Source organism: Panthera pardus, unplaced genomic scaffold (genome assembly GCF_024362965.1).
Source record: "Panthera pardus isolate Hobbes unplaced genomic scaffold, ASM2436296v1 HiC_scaffold_10, whole genome shotgun sequence".
Taxonomy (NCBI): Eukaryota; Metazoa; Chordata; class Mammalia; order Carnivora; family Felidae; genus Panthera; species Panthera pardus.
The window spans coordinates 37,876,341-37,894,155 of record NW_026526655.1 but is presented as its reverse complement, the minus strand read 5'-3'; the positions used below and the strand labels follow the sequence as shown (position 1 = coordinate 37,894,155).

General features: G+C 40.7%; 1 protein-coding gene and 1 non-coding gene across 3 annotated transcripts in view; one reads left to right on the top strand and one right to left on the bottom strand.

Annotated features, from left to right (window-relative positions):
- Positions 1-48: 48 nt before the first annotated feature.
- MOB4 (MOB family member 4, phocein) overlaps positions 49-17,815 on the top strand; it is a 43,365-nt gene continuing 25,598 nt past the window's right edge. The window contains exons 1-2 of one of the 2 annotated variants that reach the window (XM_019428359.2): positions 49-155; positions 759-923. In XM_019428359.2, coding sequence (XP_019283904.1) covers positions 153-155; positions 759-923 — 168 coding nt within the window. In that variant the 5' untranslated portion in view covers positions 49-152. Of the gene's footprint in view, positions 156-758; positions 924-15,044; positions 15,177-17,815 lie in introns of those variants that run through there. The other variant, XM_019428358.2, reaches the window with a different exon arrangement.
- Positions 12,577-12,649, bottom strand: TRNAK-CUU (transfer RNA lysine (anticodon CUU)). Its single transcript has one exon. It is a non-coding gene; the product is annotated as a tRNA-Lys (tRNA).

Sequence of the window (17,815 nt, the reverse complement as noted above, 5' to 3'; positions counted from 1 at the left end):
CCTTGCGGGGAGGAGCGGGGGGCGGGAGCAAGCGCGCCTGCGCGTTGGGAGGCCTTTTCCCACGTTCACGTGGCCCGGGGGTCGGACTGCGGGTCTCCTTGCGGCGGCGGCGGCAGCTCAAGAGCAGAGTAGGAACTGCGGTGGCCAGAGTCATGGTGAGTCTCGCGTGGGCTGGAGGACGAAGAGGCCTTCTCTGCCTATAGCGCTCGGGTACCCGGGTGCTTCTTTGCAGGCCTACTGGGAGGGGTAGGGGTCACTCAGTGACCCGCGCCCGCAGTAACCCTGGAGAGGCGAGGCCCACTAACCCCTTTTATTTGCCGAGGGCTCTGCACGCGTGTACCCCGCATGCTTGTGGGCCTGGGGGCGGGAACCCGGACTCACGCGCAGCTGCGGACCCACTTCTGCGAGATCTTTGTGGGTGTGTAGTATCTTGAAAAGCGTGGCTCCAGGCAAAGGGGTTGACTTGAGTTCTGTGAAATTTTCCAGAACAATTGAGGTAGGAAAATATTTGACCTTGGGATAAACTAGGGTTACTCTTAAAGCTGTCTGCTGACCGGAGGAGCAGCAACGACCCCCTAACACACACGGAATGGAAATTAATCTCGGCAGGTAGAGCAAAACATTCAAATGATTTTCTTGAACGAATAATTGGAGTTTTGGCGTTAATTTTGAAAGCCACACGTGCTTTTTGATGTGTAACGCTTAGAACATAATCACATACTGCTTTTGTTTTAAACTTAATACTCCTTTTCTTACAGGCAGGACAAGCGTTTAGGAAGTTTCTTCCTCTCTTTGACCGAGTTTTAGTTGAAAGGAGTGCAGCCGAAACTGTAACCAAAGGAGGCATTATGCTTCCAGAAAAATCGCAAGGAAAAGTTTTGCAAGCAACAGTAGTAGCTGTTGGATCAGGCTCTAAAGGAAAGGTAAATGGGGCTAAAGTGCAACTAGTTCTGTATGGAGGAGAAAAAAATTCTTGGTGGTTATTAAAGGTAGTCTCTTAAATAGCTTTTTGTTTTCTTCAAGATCGTTCCCTAATTCAGTCATGTCTGATATGCCGCTTTTAACGAAAATGATTATGTAAAATAAAGTTGCTTATTTTGTAGGATGGAAGAGTTCCAGAGTATTAAAATCAGTAGCCATTTGGTAGCTGAGTATAACCAGTGTTTTCTTTAAATTCTAAATTTTGACTAAAACAAAAAATTCCTTAAGATGATCTGTGGGTTCTTTGACTAGTTGAGGGGAAATTTAAACCCTTGATCTAACCTCTAACGCTGTAATTGCCCTAATCTTTTTAACCATTTCTGGCCTTAGTTGGCATACTTTCGAAAAGAACTGGTTGGATCTAGCCTTAATAGTCATTCTCCAGTAACTGGTTAGACCTCAGACCTGAAAGTCAGCCAGAATACACAATAAATGCCTTTGGGGTCAAATACATTAATTGCATTCATTGTTCCAGTTGCCTCTAAGAAAGCTCTAGGAACAGCTGTCCCAGAGTCAGGAATAGGAAGTCTCTGGGGAGTGGGCACTATGCTGCAGTCTCTTCTTAAATTTTTACTTTAATGAAAAGGATATTGAGTCACAAAAGAAGTATATGTTCCAAATTCTGGAAACTCCTCTTGAATTTTTGTGTTGGAAGAAGTTCCAACATGACATCTGTATATCTGGTCTTAAAAACTGATTTATATAGTCTAGAAGTTAATATTTAATAGTTAAAAAATTAGCTTAAGTTAGCTTTCCAGTATAACTCGTTGAACTTTACACTGAAGGCAGGTTTTGGTTTAAGCTCCAGGTATGCATTATTTCAAAGTGTAATTCTACAGTGATATTTTTGAGTGAACTATGATTATAATGTAAATCATATCACTTGGCCACTAAGTCCTTTTTTAACACTTGATTTGAATGAGCACATTTGATTAATAAAAGTTAGGTATAAGTTTTTGGTGATCTAGATGTCTACTAATAAATATCCTTATTTTCTTAAGGGTGGAGAGATCCAACCAGTCAGTGTGAAAGTTGGAGATAAAGTTCTTCTCCCAGAATATGGAGGCACCAAAGTAGTTCTAGATGACAAGGTGTGTAAATTTAATATTTCCTATAAGTTAAGTATTTGTTATTAGTTTTCTTAACTAATGGTTTTCTTTATTTGCAGGATTATTTCTTATTTAGAGATGGTGACATTCTCGGAAAGTATGTAGACTGAAATAAATCATTATTGAAATGGCATGAAGTGAAGCTGCCCATTCCAGTGAAGTTGTGAAATCTTTCATCATGTAAATAATTTTCATGTCTCTTTTATAATAAACTAATGGTATCCAAACTAATGATATCCAGTGTCTCTAAAATTTAGTTATAGTGTATTGATCTAAATATTACGAAATAAAAATGCATAAATGAGTGGTTAATCTTTATTTGGTGATTTAAGATTTTTTAGGGTTCTCCAGTATGTTTTTTTTTCCCAAGTAACTTGCAGAGAATTCTGGGAAATATGCACTCTAGCTTTCACATTGAATTTAGATTACAGAAATTACGCTAATACAGGGGCACCTGCGTGACTCATTTGGTTAAGCATCCAACTTCAGCTCCAGTCGTCTCATGGTTCTTGAGTTCAAGCCCTGCATCTGGCTGTCTGCTGTCAGATCCCGATTGAGATCCCTTGTCCCCTTCTCTCAGCTCCTCCCCCTCTTGCACTCACTCTCTCTCAAAAATAATAAACAAAAAAAATTATGCTGACACAAAACCATGGATTTACACTTATGTTTTAAAAAATAGCAATATTCAGGGTTGCCTGGGTGGCTAGGTCGGTTAAGCATCTGACTTTGGCTCAGGTCATAATCTCACAGTTGGTGAGTTCTATACAGAAGGCTCAGCCTGGAACCTGCTTCAGATTCTGTCTCCCTCTCTCTGCTCCTCCCCTGCTCGCACTGTCTCTCCCTCTCTTTCAAAAATAAGTGAACATTAATTTTTTTAAGGTATCATTCTAATTTCATATATAACAAGCTTTTATTAAAGTATACTTTATCATTTATAGAATCTAGTGTTTAAATGTCTTGTTTCTGAAGTATTTAGAGAAACTTAGTGAACATTTCCAGTTTTTAAAACTTTGTACTATTATTTGCTTTGAAAAAAGTCCATGGCAAGGTTTTATGGCTACCATTGGTGGAGTGCCTTTTATGCATCAGGTGCTGTGTGATAGTGTTTATAGCCAAGGCCTCAGGAGCATTTTTCTGGGTACTGGCTACTGTTGTGGGTACTTGGTGTGTATCAGTTGGTGTAATCTTCCAACAATGCTGTGAGCTAGGTACTGTCCTGCATCTTGAGGAAGGTAAGGCGCACGCACACAGGTTAAGTAATAACCAAGCATGCTCCGTAGGAAGTGGCAAAGCCAGGATTTGGACATAATCAGTCCATCTCCAGATGCTGCTGACCAGAACTTCACCTGTGGCTGTTTTTGTCAGATAACTAAGCACTTGATATACATTATTTAAATTCTGCTTGATAAACCACTGTGGTATCAGGGTTGGGTGGTACTTGAGTGGTAATTACTGGTATTTAGTATATAATTTGTTGAATTTAACAAATAGGAAACAGCTGAACAAATAGCTTGACTTTTTTTTTTTTTTTTAGTAATAGCAGCTAGGGAAGGTTAAGATTGGAACCCAAACAGTCCTACCCCAAACTTGATTACCAACTCCTAAACTTTACCTCTCAGACCAGCTGTTCTTGGTGGTCAAATTTATTTTCTAGATCAGTCTGATTTTTTTTTTTTTTTTTAATTTTGAGAGAGACAGACAATGCGAGTGGGTTAGGGGGCAGAGAGAGGGAGACACAGAAGTAGAAGCAGGCTCCAGGCTCTGAACTGTCAGCACAGAGCCCGAAGCGGGGCTTGAACTCATGAGCTTTGAGATCATGACCTGAGCCAAAGCCGAACGCTCAACCGACTGCGCCACCCTGGCATCCCAGTGATCATGGTTTAAAGATATGCCCTAGGGGGCGCCTGGGTGGCGCAGTCGGTTAAGCGTCCGACTTCAGCCAGGTCATGATCTCGCGGTCCGTGAGTTCGAGCCCCGCGTCAGGCTCTGGGCTGATGGCTCGGAGCCTGGAGCCTGTTTCCGATTCTGTGTCTCCCTCTCTCTCTGCCCCTCCCCCGTTCATGCTCTGTCTCTCTCTGTCCCAAAAATAAATAAAAAAACGTTGAAAAACAAAAAAACTTCTTAAAGATATGCCCTATATTTGTCTTGTGGAATTGAAAGCTAACTGAAATTGTAAATGGCAGGGAATAATGGTGTCAACTTTTGGTCATGTCCTCATCGGGCAAGTATGTGAATATTTACATTAATGTGTCATTTGTACACTAAGGCTTAATTTTTGTCATACTAAGATAAAAATTATGATTAAAAGCTCTATTTACAGTATCGGAGTGGGTCATCAGTGTCCTACTGTGCCCTAGGCACAGCTAGATAATGTGCTTTGCTCTTAAAACCTTGTTGAGCACAGATGTCCTGGTTTTACCAATGACCAAACTGACTCAGAGGAGATGAGGAAACTTGTTCAAGGCTACCTGGCTGGTAAATAGTAGAGTTAGGAATCCAGTCCAGAGGCCATGGCTTTACCATTTCCCAATTCTGTTTTTTGAACACCCAAGCAAATGAGTTTTGAGATCCCAAGGCGATAATTTCCAAACCTTGGTTCATTCTTAGAATTACCTGGTGTATTTAAAATTTCAGGGCTCCATAGGGGCTCCTGGGTGGCTCAGTCAGTTGGTGTCTGACTTCGCCTCGGGTCATGATCTCACAGTCCTTGAGTTCAAAAGCCCCACATCGGGCTCTCGGGCTCTCTGCTGACAGAGCCGGGAGCCTGCTTCGGATTCTGTGTCTCCCTCTCTCTTTGCCCCTTCCCCCACTCGCACTCTCTCAAAAAAATATTTTTTAAAAAAATTTCAGGGCTCCGTTTATAACCTAATTTAGAAGGATGGGGGAATTTTTTTGTATCCTGGAGGTAGTCCCATAATGCTTCTCTAGCAGAATTGCTTTAAAAAAAATAATTTTAGGTTGTGAGATTATATTGGAAATTAATAGGGAAAAGGATTTTGGCATGAGAAATTTGGGGTGAAAATAATGGTGTTGAGGGTGGGGAACTGTGTTTCACAATAATATGTTGTCATTTACCCTTTGATCAACAAAAATAGTGAAGAAAGAATTAAAGTAGGTAAAATTCCAACGGGAATTTTTGTGATAATGCTATTCTTGAGCATTTGCCAGGCACTGTTCTAGGCATTTAACATAATCTGGTTTAACTGCATGTAATCCTAGCAGCCCTGTGAGGCAGATACTCCTCTCCTCATAGGTGAAAGAATAACTTGCTCAGGTTGACACCATTTTTTAAAAAAAATTTTAATGTTTATTTATTTTAGAGAGAAAGAGACAGTGTGAGCAGGGGAGGGGCAGAGTGAGAGGGAGACACAGAATCTGAAGCAGGCTCCGGGCTCTGAGCTGTCAGCACAGAGCCCAATGCAGGACTTGAACTCATGAACTGTTAGATCATGACCTGAGCTGAAGTCAGCCACTTAACCAGCTGAGCCACCCAGGCGCCCCAGGTGACACCAATTTTAAGTCATAGCTTGGGATTGAACTCAGATTTGTTTGACTTAAAAGCATGGCTTAAACTATTCTCCACAAAAAATTTGGGAAATTGATAACAAAATTCCCAGGGAGCTATTGTGTTGTATGAGCATTACCAATAAGATTGTTTTCCCTCCTATTAGGTAGAAAACGTATGTTTTACAAAGATTTTTATTTAAAAAGTTGGGATTATAAGATTTCATTTCTATTTTATTGTTCTATTTATGTAAGAACACAACATGAGATTTACCTTAACAGATTTTTAACTTACAATACAGTATTTTTAATTATAGGCATAGGGTTGTACAGCACATCTCTAGGACTTTTTCATCTTGCTTATCTGGATCATTATGTCTTGATTAGCAGTTCCCCATTTCCCTCCTCTCCCTAGTTCTTGGCAACCACCATTCTACTCTGCTTCTATGAGTGACTATTTTAGATAAGTCATAAATGGAATCATGTAGTATTTGTCGTGTGTTTGAATATTTCACTTATAATGTCCTCAAGGTTTAGTCATGTCACATTGCAGTATTTCCTTGTTTAAAGCTGAATAGTATCCCATTGTATCTATATGCCATATTTATCCATTCTTCTAGTGGATGAACATTTAGGTTTTTTCCACATCTTAGCTCTTGTGAATCGTGCTGCAATTATGGAAGTGCTACCATCTCTTAGAGATTCTGATTTCAATTCTTTTGGACAAATACACAGAAGTGGGATTGCTAGATAGGACTACAGTATTTGTTTTTAAAGACTTTTTTTTTTTTTTTAAGTAATCTCTATACCCAACACGGGGCTCCAACTCACAACTCCAAGATCAACAGTCACATGTTCCTTGGGGTGCCTGGGTGGCTCAGTCGGTTAAGCATCCAACTTAAACTCAGGTCATAATCTCATGGTTCGTGAGTTCAAGCCCCACATCGTGCTCTGTGCTGACAGCTCAGAGCCTGGAGCCTGTTACAGATTCTGTGTCTCCCTCTCTCTGCCCCTTCCCCACTTGCTCTCTCTCTCTCTCAAAAATAAACATTAAAAAAAGGGGAAAAAAGAGTCACATGTTCTACTGACTGAGCCAGCCAGGTGCCCCTCTATTTTTTTTAAAGCTTATTTATTTCTTTTGAAGGGTAGGGGTACCAGCAGGGGAGGGACAGAGGAAGAGGGAGAGAGAATCCCAAGCAAGCTTCATGCTGTCAGCACAGAGGCCAACATGGGGCTCGATCTCACAAACCATGAGACCATGACCTGAGCTAAGATCACGAGTTGGATGCTTAGCCGACTGACCCACCCAGGACCCACCTCTGCAACTTTTTTTTTTAAGCTTATTCATTTTGAGAGAGAATTCCAAGCATGCTCCGCACTGTCTGTGCAGAGCCCAGTTGAACTCATGAATTGTGAGATCATGACCTAAGCCCAAATTGAGAGTCAGCTTAACAGACTGAGACACCCAGGCATCCCTCTATTGTTAATTTTTTGAGGAACTTCTATACTGTTTTGCATAATGGCTGCACCATTTTGCATTACTACCAACCAACATGGATCATAAGGTTTTATATATTGGAGGTACTAACTTGTTATATTTGTCCTAATTTGATGTGCAGGTTTTTGTAGCTACTCAAATCTCATTCTTGTAGTTTTTTCTTTTGAACATTTAATTAATCCATAATTTATTTACTGTAGGGTCTATGTATCTGACTTTTATTTTGTAAGTAATGTTTAGCTTGTCTCAGCTTTATTATTTGTTTTTACCCACCACCACTCCCCACCTTGAAGTTTGAGGTAACATCTTTATTATACATTAAATCTTTAAGTCTATTCCTGGGTTTTATAGGATTGTCCCATTGATTTCTCTATTCTACCACATTGTATTCAATATAAATATAAACAAACTTTTGTATTCAAGTTTGATATTTGATAAGACAAGTCTTCTCTGTACTCTTTCAACAATGCACAAACTGGTTATGAACACTTTTAACCTTCTTGATAAGGACTGCCAGATTGCTCTCCAGAGTGATACCAAATCATGTCTCTTCCAGCAAGTTAATTGCTGTTTTCACTGCACCCACAACAAAATAGAGTTTTGAACTTCTGATTAAAAAAGATTTTTTTTTTTTAATGTTTATCTTTGAGAGAGAGCAAGCGAGTGGGGGAGGTGCAGAGAGAGAGAGGGAGACACAGAATTGGAAGCAAGCTCCAGGCTCTGAGCTGTCAGCACAGAGCCCTTTGCGGGGCTCAAACTCATGAACCCTAAGATCATGACCTGAGCTGAAGTCAGTCGCTTAACCAACTGAGCCACCCAGGTGCCCCATTTAAAAAAAAAAAAATTTGTTTTTAATGTTTTGATTTATTTATGTGGAGAGTGTTTACATGGTTTCTTTTGCCATTAAGCAACTTTAAAGAGAAAGCCTAATCAAATCTAAGCTCTGATCCTGTGTTGCTTACATACTAGTTATGTGACATGTGACAAATCACATAGCTCCTCTTAGTTTAAGAATTAATTGTAAAAGGAGGGCACCAGACATCCCTTAACATTTTGAGTCAGGCCTCTTACTTTTTTTTTCTTACATTATTTAAAAGTAGATAACATTCATGTAGTTAAAAATTCAAAAGGATATGCACTGAAAAGATACACAGTGAAAAATATCCTTCCCTTCCCTGTCCCCCAGCCACACAGTTCCATCCTTAGAGGTACCTAGTGTTACGATTTATATTTTGAGGGATATTTTATGTATACACTGTGTGTGTGTGTGTGTGTGTGTGTGTATGCATGCAAGGACATGCATACATACATGTCATGTATGTGAAATATCTTTTTTTTTTTCCAAGAAATAACATTCCATATATACCATTTGGCACCTTTTTTGTATTAACAAATTGGAATTAATCTATAAAGTACATAAGGAGCTTCTTAAAATTCTCATTATAGCCATATAATGTTCTATTATATGGATGAGCCATAATTTAAGCATTCTCCACTGATGAATATTTATTTATTGTTTATTTTTGTGAGAGAAGGGACATAATCCCAAGCTCTGTGCTGTCATCACAGAGCCTGACACAGGGTTCGAACCCATGAATCAAGAGATCATGACCTGAGCTGAAATCAAGAGTCAGGTGCTTAATTGACTGAACCACCCAGGTGCCCCTCCACTGATGGGTATTTAAATTCTAGTCTTATGCTATTAGAAACACTTCTGCACTGAATAAAATTTTTGCATATATTATTTTGCACATGTGAACAAGTATATTTTTAAGACAAATTCCTAGACATGTAATTGCGATGTCAAAGGGTATGTGGATTTTGATCATATATGTGTATACACACGCATGTCTCCAAGTTGCCCTTCATAGAAGTTCTATCAATTAACAGCCTAACAGCAATGTATGAGACTGATTTCTTCCCACTCTCAATAATACAGGATGTTATAAAGGTTTTATTTTGCCATTCTTAAAATTTTACTTTTATCATTATGAATGAGGATGAGCATCTTGTGTTTGACAGCCATCTTTATTTTCTTTACTATTAACTGACAGTGCCTACTGACTGTTAATATCTTCTGCCCATCATTCTAATGGATGACTGGTCTTTTATGGTTTGTGTGATATGTTTATTTATTAGTGAAATTGGTTCTTTATAATTTTGGCTTTGATTTTGTTATTGTTTTTTGAACTTGCAGGAAGTCATTTTGGTATTGCTGAATTCATGGCTTCTGGGTATTATGTCAAACTGAAAAGTCTTCTCCAATACTTACATGTTCTTCCATAGGTGCTTTTATAGTTTTTGTTTTAATTTCAATGTTAGCTTAATCTGGAGATTTTCCTATTATAAAACGTAATTTACAGATTAAGCCTAGTTCTTTAAGACATGTTAAAATTTATCCCAAGTCTTGCAAAATGGTCTTTCCGTATCATTTAGCCTAGAGACTTGATTTGGAAAAAGCATCAATGGGTTACTTATCTGACTTGAGTGTCAGTTCAAAAAGGCCAGTTTGTTCCTTTTAAGTTGTTCATTTTGTTGAACAAGTTCCAGGCACTACTGGAGATACAGGAATGAATACAATTCAGGAGGGAGAAATAAACAACTAAATTAATAGCATAATTTCATTTTATTTTTTATTTTTTTTCTTAAGTTTATTTATTTTGAGAGACAGAAAACACCTACGCACGTGTGCACAAACAGGGAAGGGGCAGAGAGAGAGAGAGAGGGAGAGAATGCCAAGAAGGCTTCATGCTGTCAGCACAGAGCCGCATGCAGGGCTCAAACCCATGAGATCATGGCCTCAGCTGAAAAAAAAGAGTTGGATGCTTAACCAACTGAGCCACCCAGGCATTCCTATTTATTTATTTTTGAAGTAAACTCGGGGCACCTGGGTGGCTCAGTAGGTTGAGCGTCCAACTTCAGCTTAGTTCATGATCTCATGGTTTGTGGGTTCGGGCCCTGTATTGGAATCTGTCCTGACAACTTGGAGCCTGGAGCCTGCTTCAGATTCTATGTCTCCCTCTCTCTCTGCCCCTTCCCTGCTCTCTCTCTCTCAAAAGGAAATAAACATTAAGAAATAATAAATAAATAAAGAAAACTCTACCCTTAACGTGGGGCTTAAATTCACAACTCTGAGATCCAGAGTCACATGCTCTACCAACTGAGCCAGCCAGGTGCCCCTGCAAATATTAGAGATTAGTGTCATTGAGAAAATAAAGGTAGGAAGTGCTGCTAAATACATGAAAGACATTAGGTGACCTATTGAAAAGAGGAAAGGATAATAGTCTGTTGTGACTGGTCTCTTCTGATCATATTTTCTCTTCCTCAAAGTTTAGGGATTACTGTGTTAATTACCTATTGCTGCATAACAAATCATCCCAAATTTACTGGCTTAATACAACAATAAACATCTCACATAGTATTCATAGGTCAGAAATTTGGGAGCATCTTATTTGGGTGGCCCTAGTTGGTGGGGGGTATCTCTGCCATCATCCAAAGACTTGTCTGGGCCTCGAGGCTATTCTTCCAAGATGGTTGGTTCAAAGTTGATGCCTGATTTTGGTGGGAACCTCAGTTCTGCACCAGGACCCTTCATAAGGCTACTTAACTGCTTCACACATGGCAGCTTTCTCACACTGGGCAGGTGAGTTAAGAGAGCAAAGCAGAAGCCACAATGTCTTTTATGAACTAACATCAGAAGTCACACATCATTTTCACAGTATCTTATTATACAGGCCAGCCCAATTTAGTATGAAAGAGATCCACACAAAAATGTACATACCAGGGAGGCACCTGGCTGGCTTCATTGGGAGAGCATGTAACTCTTGATCTCAGGGTCATGAGTTAAGAGTTACACATTGGATATAGAGATTATTAAAAAAAATAAACAACAAAAAGTGTACAGGGGTGCCCGGGTGGCTCAGTTGGTTAAGTGTCCCACTCCTAATTTCAGCTCAGGTCATGATCTCACAGTTCACGGGTTCGAGCCCCACATTGGGGTCTGGGCTGACATTGCGGAGCCTGCTTGGGATTCTCTCTCTCCCTCTCTCACCCCCTCTCCCACTTGCACTGGCTCTGTCTCTCAAAATAAATAAAGTTTGGGGTGCCTGGGAGGCTCAGTTGGTTAAGCAACAGACTTGATTTTGTTCAGGTCATGATCTCATGGTCGTGGGATCGAGCCCCACATCAGGCTCCACACTGAGAGTGGAGCCAGCTTGCGATTCTCTCCCTCTCTCTGTCCCTCCCCACTTGTGAGCTGTCTCTTTCAAAATAAATCAACAAACTTGAAAAAATAAAAATAAAGTTTACCTATTAAAAGCGTACATAAGGGATTTAATAATCATTGGGGGGCTATCTTGGCAGCTGGCTACCACAATCGCCAATTTGATCAAATATCCTAGAATTCTAGAGAGAAAAGTGAAGTGCCATAGGAGTTTGATATCTTATTCATCTGTAGTCAAAGTGTCTAAGTTTGAACTGTTTTTAATACATTGAAAAATTTATAGAGGTGCCTGGGTGGCTCAGTCGGTTAAGCATCCAACTTCGGCTCAGGTCACGATCTCACAGTTTGTGAGTTCAAGCCCTGCAGTGGGCTCTGTGCCGACAGCTCAGAGCCTGGAGCCTGCTTCCGATTCTGTATATCCCTCTCTCTGCCCTTCCTCTGCTCGCACTCTGTCTCTCTCTTTCCAAAAATAAACATAAAAAAAGAAAGAAAAATGTATAAGACCATATGTAGGCACTAATTTGTTCAACTATGAACATATAACCCCATGTTTCTCTGCTGCTTCATCTTTGCTTGGCCTGGAATGAAATCTGCATGCTTTAATACCCATGCTTTAGGGTACATTTTGACTACTTCATGCATCATTCAGTGTGTCAGCTTTGCTCTTAGGCTGGCTTCCTTCAAGTCAACGTGGTAGGTGCAGTCCTAAACTTGGCAATATTCATGGGAAGAAAAAAAGGGACCATCTCAACCATCTCTTTTGGTATCTCCTCAAGAAGAAACCTTTCCCCAAAGTCCTCCATCAGATATCCTTTTATATCTCTTAAGGCTAAAATTGAGTCAGATGCTTACCCTTTAACTAAACATTGGCTTAGGCCAATAGGGACTTAAATGTCAGCTAGAGGTGGGTTTACCTTTCTCTAGTCATATGGGAAGAGATGGATACTGAGCAAGATCAAACTATGTTTTGCAAAGAACATGTGTGAAGAAGAATGGTCAGCAAGCAACAGACTTCAGACATTTTGCTTTGTAGTAATCTACATATCACCTTTCCCCATTCATTTTTAAGCTCTTTGAGGAAAGTAGCTTATACATCTTATTCATGTTTCTCAGCATTTGCTCAAGAGAATTTCATACAGGTTAGATATTTTTGAAATTGCTCATGATACTTTGGATTTCTAAAATATTTTCTTTTAAAACTTTAATAAAAGTCAAGGAATATTTACTATTTTTTTTAAGATTGTATTTTTAAGTCATCTCTACACCCAACGTGGGGTTTGAACTCACAACCTTGAGATCAAGGGTCACATGCTCTACCAACTGAGCCAGCCAGGTGCTCCATGAATATTTACTTTTATACTTGCTTTCATCATCTATGAGGTAGAGAGAAAGAACTGCTGTGTACTATTTTCAGTACAAATAAGGAAATGTCTCTCTTAGGGAAGAAACAGTTTGGGTGCCACTTACCCTAGATTCTTATTTGATAGTTCAAAGTCTTATAGTCAACAGGCAAGAGAATCTCGATTTTCTGAATCCCAGCCCCATCTTTTCCATTTTATCTTAAAAAAGATTGTTCCTGGGGCACCTGGTTTGTTCAGTTGGTTAAGCATCTGACTTCAGCTCAGGTCATGATCTCCCGGTTCATTAGTTCAAGCCCCAAGTCAGGCTCTGTACAGACTGCTCAGAGCCTGGAGTCTGGTTCAGATTCTGTGTCTCCCTCTCTCTCTGCCCCTCCCCTGCTCACACTGTCTCTCTCTCAAAAATAAATAAATGTTAAAAAAAAAATAAAAAAACAAAAGACTATTCCTCCTTTAACTGAAATATTCAAGTAACCCAGTATTACATGTTATTGCTATTACTGATCATGCTCTCTTTTCTTCTTCTTCCCTCCCTTCCCCCACCCACCAAAATAACACTGTTTAGATATGTGGTTTTGTTTGGAGGTCATAATCTGCAGAGTGATGAAGAAATAAATGTGAAGGTTATGAGCTAGAAACATTTCAAACCTAAAGAACAAGGTTCTTCCTGTAAACAAGGCCAGAGTTGACATCATAATGCAACTTTACTGGATTTTTCAGAGATGAAAGCCTATTCTGTTCCTGAATTTAATTCTACTTATTCACTTTTTCTCTTGTTTTTTTCAGATGAGCTGAAACAATATAACAAATCTGGACTTAAGAGAACATTACGATGAGCCCCTTCAATTGTAGGTAACTGTTATTTACAATTCAGGGACATAACCACACAATCTGGGAAATTTTAACTTTAATCCTTGGAGTAAGTGAGGTAGAGTTGTTTAAAGATTTATAGTCCTACCTAGCACTCTGCTCTCCCCAGATCCACCCCATGTCTTTATTTGGGAGGCAACAATTTGGGTGCCACTTGTCCAAGATTCTCACTGTATTTAGTAAGAGAACTGGTGATTGCACGTCTTTCTCCACTGCTACACTCTAAGCAATTCATGGTTAAAGACTGGGCCTTTTCATACTTGTACCTCAGTGCTGAACACATCGTGGGGCTTAATAAATATTTGTTGAATGAATAAATCTTTTGATATCCTAGGAAGTAGTGATGGAATTACGTTCCTTGTTCTGGAAAAGTTACCAGTCTATACATCTTTCAAAATGAATGAATCTTAAAGACAAACCAACTTCCTACTCTCAGGCCCCTTTGAGCCAAGTTCAAGTCACTGCTAATTACTCAGCTTTGCTCCTACTCAACTTAACCAACCTCTCTTACACTCTTCCATTTTTGGAGGCTGTGACATAGTTCTCCTCTCAGCATTCCTGATACACTTTTAAGTGTATTTGATGGGATATCTGATGTTTTATTCTCTTGAAAATCACCCTAGCATATGCAGTTTTCACCCTTTGAGCTGGCTTTCTATCTGGTATCCTATGGCCCCCCTCAACCCAGATCAAAGATTTAACGTTTCTAAACAGGAAACAAAAGTTTGCCAAAACTGCCATGATTTCATAACGTAAGAGAACACTTAAAACTTGCAACAAAGGAAATTTAGAATCCTGTAAAGATGTACAACTCCCACCATCTGTCAAGGGGCATCATTTCCTCCTCCTGCTTCTGACTTGCAAAAACTACGAGTTAATTTTGTGTACCAGATGTCCATTTTCAGATAATTAGTGTCTCAGTCTTTTATCTACACAAATTTGTCATTGAAAAGGTCCTTGGCTTTGAAGTCAGAGGATGGCGGAAATACCATTTGACAATCTAAGCCCTAGTCTTATTTCAGATTGGGTCGGTTTCATGCGGGGGTCTGTGGAATTTTCCGACTGCTGGCCTGTTTTTCCACTTTGCTTGTCTATGAGGATTTCGGGACACAATTATGCTTCTCTGGGTATCTGCTAGGACAAAGGTTTACTGAAACGGTCACCGTTGTGCAAGCTCTATCCGTTGAGTGTAACTAACCTAAACCCAGGGAGATGCAGCAATGTGTTAGGCTCTTGCTCACTCCGAAGCGGGCTTCGGTGGGGGCCTGCGGACTTTCCCAAAGCCAGTCCTCGTCCTCGCTGCCATGTTTGTCCCTTCCTCCACGCCGCGACTGGTGAGTCGTCGGCTGTTCCTTCTCTCGTGTCCCTCCCTCCGCCAGCTGTTCCTTTCCGGTACTCTTTTCCGTCCTCCCGCCCTGCTCCGCGCGGGCCACGGCTGATCCTTCAGTTGCCGCCCCTCCCTGGCGCCCGGACCTAGAGCTCCGCTCCACCCCGTCCCGCCCCCCGCCCGCCCCGGCGCAGGCAGCCTTCCCTTACATCCGGGTACCGACTCCAGCCGCCTAGACTTTGGCACTATGGTCATGGCGGAGGGGACGGCAGTGCTGAGGCGGAACAGGCCGGGCACCAAGGCGCAGGTACCACCTCTGCACCTTTTCTGCGTGGGGACTCTCGGTGGCGAGCCGCGCCGCACCTGGAAGCTGGCCGCCCCCGAAAGAAGATTGGGCCGGGGCGGTAAGCTGGCGGGCAGGGGGCACCCGTGCCCGGCCTGCTCTTCCGGAGCCGCAACCCCTGGGTCTGGCTGAGGCGGCGGCCGCTCGCGAGGCCTGCGGAGCCCTGACTTGAGGGTGGGCCAGAGGGGCTGGGTGCGAGCCTCGGGCGGTGACCGCCGGGACCCCGGTGTGCGAGCCCGTCGGCAGCGACTACTTGTTCTCGTCTCTCCCCTGAATTCTGACTATCGTCCGAGGGGCGCGGCCTGCCAGGTGGAGACCCTGGGGTTTTGGGAGGGTCGGTGCCGCCACGGCGGGGGGTGGGGGGGGGTGGGGTGTAAACAGCCAACCTTGTTCTGGCTTCCGGTTCCTACCTGGCTTGTGACGTGCCTGCCCGGCTTCTGCCTGCCAGCTTGTCTAGCCGGATCCTGGTGGCGATTATCCTCCTGCGGTTTGCCTTTGACCATTTCTCGCTGCAGCTTTTCTCTGGCCCAACAAGTTTCATCATCAGGTTGCTCCTGTTAGATGTCATTCCTTGTTATTACATGTGAGGCATAGTTTGGGAATAAACTGGTAATAGTTTTATCAACTTTTAGTAGGCAGTATCTGGGGTGAGTTTGTGTTCATTTAGGTATTGGTTCTGGGGGATTTTCAAAAGGCGGATGCCTCACATTCTAAGAAAATATTCACATAGACATTTAGATTTGATGTGCTTAATCCACCAGCTGTTGAACAGGTGCTCTAAAATCAGAAGAGATGTGTTAAAATGTAATTTTAAAGAAAAAGTGATATAAGTGGGGAAAACAAACTGGAAAAAAACATGGAGCTCTGACCATATGCCAGAGAAAATATTTTAATATACTGCACAGAATTTTGGAAAAGAAGTCCTTTCAAAGTATCTTTTATATCCAGACACTTACCAGATCCATGTTTCAGACAGGGAAACTGAAGCCCAGAGAATTGACTGCATTTGCTCAAGGTTACATAGTCTCTGGCTCATTGGTGACCTTGTTTATTCATCAAGTTGCTTTTAGTACTGAATTTTGGAGAGTTTAGTTTAAAAGTCTTACTATAGAGTCACATTTAGCTGTCAGTTACTTTTGGCAGTTTTGTGGACATATCACTGGGAATTTACATATTGTATATGGTTTCTTTAATTATTTTTTTAGTGTTTATTTTTGAGAGAGAGAGTGAGCGAGCGCATAAAAGAGGGGAGGGGGAGAGGAGCAGAGAGAGGGAGACACAGAATCCAGTGGGCTCCAGGCTGTCAGCTGTCAGCACAGAGCCTGACTTGGGGTTCAAACTCATGAACTGTGAGATCATGACCTGAGCTGAAGCCAGATGCTTAACCGACTGAGCCACCCAGCACCCCAATATTATATATGGTTGCTTTTTACTTTTTCCAGACTTTCTTTATAAATGCTCTTTGTCTCAGAAACTTTTACCTCATATTCTGTAGGAACACTGTTTCTGATTCTTCTCTTAAGTGATCAGCTTTTATATTTTTATATTGAGGTGGACTCGTGTTCTCATATCCTGAGAAGCGCCATCCATTTTTATTTACTCAGTTCTTAATTTTGAAAGGTTAGAAAGAATATATTTTAAGTTAATATTGTAACATCTTTCCTATGTTATGAGTAAGTAACATACAAGAATTCTCCTTTGCTTTTTTCCCCACATTGTCATAGATCAAGGTTGTTAAATAAAATATCACAGAAAAGGTAAGGATTAAAAAAAGAAGACTGCTTAAGCAGTATTCTTTCCTATTTCTTATCTGTCACATTGATTTCCTTCAGTGGAATAGATCTATTCTAAATTATTTATTTAGAACTATAATAGAGTAGGTGAGGTGTCTTTCTACTTATTTTTTTCCTAGTTTTTTTTTTTTTTTAATTGGTTAGATTGGGATATAGGCACATAGTTGGTTTTCAGTAAATGTTTATTTCATGAAATGCATGAGAATGTTCATTAAGCCAATTTTTGGTTCCTTTTGTAAGTGTTTAACAGTGTTTGACAGTTATGATGAGACAAAACATTTGGTTACCAGCTAACACTTTTATATCTTTTCTGTATATTCCTATATGTGTGTTTTAATATTTTTAAAACAAAATATTTTACAAACTACCTTAATTTTTTTAAAGGGAAGAATAGTCAAAGCATATTGATGGAAAACATTTTCAGTATAAATTGCATAGAAAGAATTTTAAAAAACTACATGCTATCTAGGAAAAAAACACCGTGGAACAATTTCTAGAAAGTTATTTTTATTTCTTGATCTACCTATTAAATAACATGAGAGCATATTAAATAACATTAAATAATATGAGAGAAAGAGCAAGTGAACTCAAGCAGAGGAGGGGCAGAGAGAGAGACAGAGGAAGAGAGAGAATCCCAAGCAGGTTCCGAGCTGTGAGTGCAGAGCTCAGCAAAGGGCTCAATTTCAGGAACCATGGGGTCATGACCTGGCCCCAAATCAAGAGTGGAATGCATAATTGACTGAGCTACCCAGGTGCCCCTCCTGACATATTAAAGTAAGTTAGTTCATTTTCATTCATATAGGGCAACTA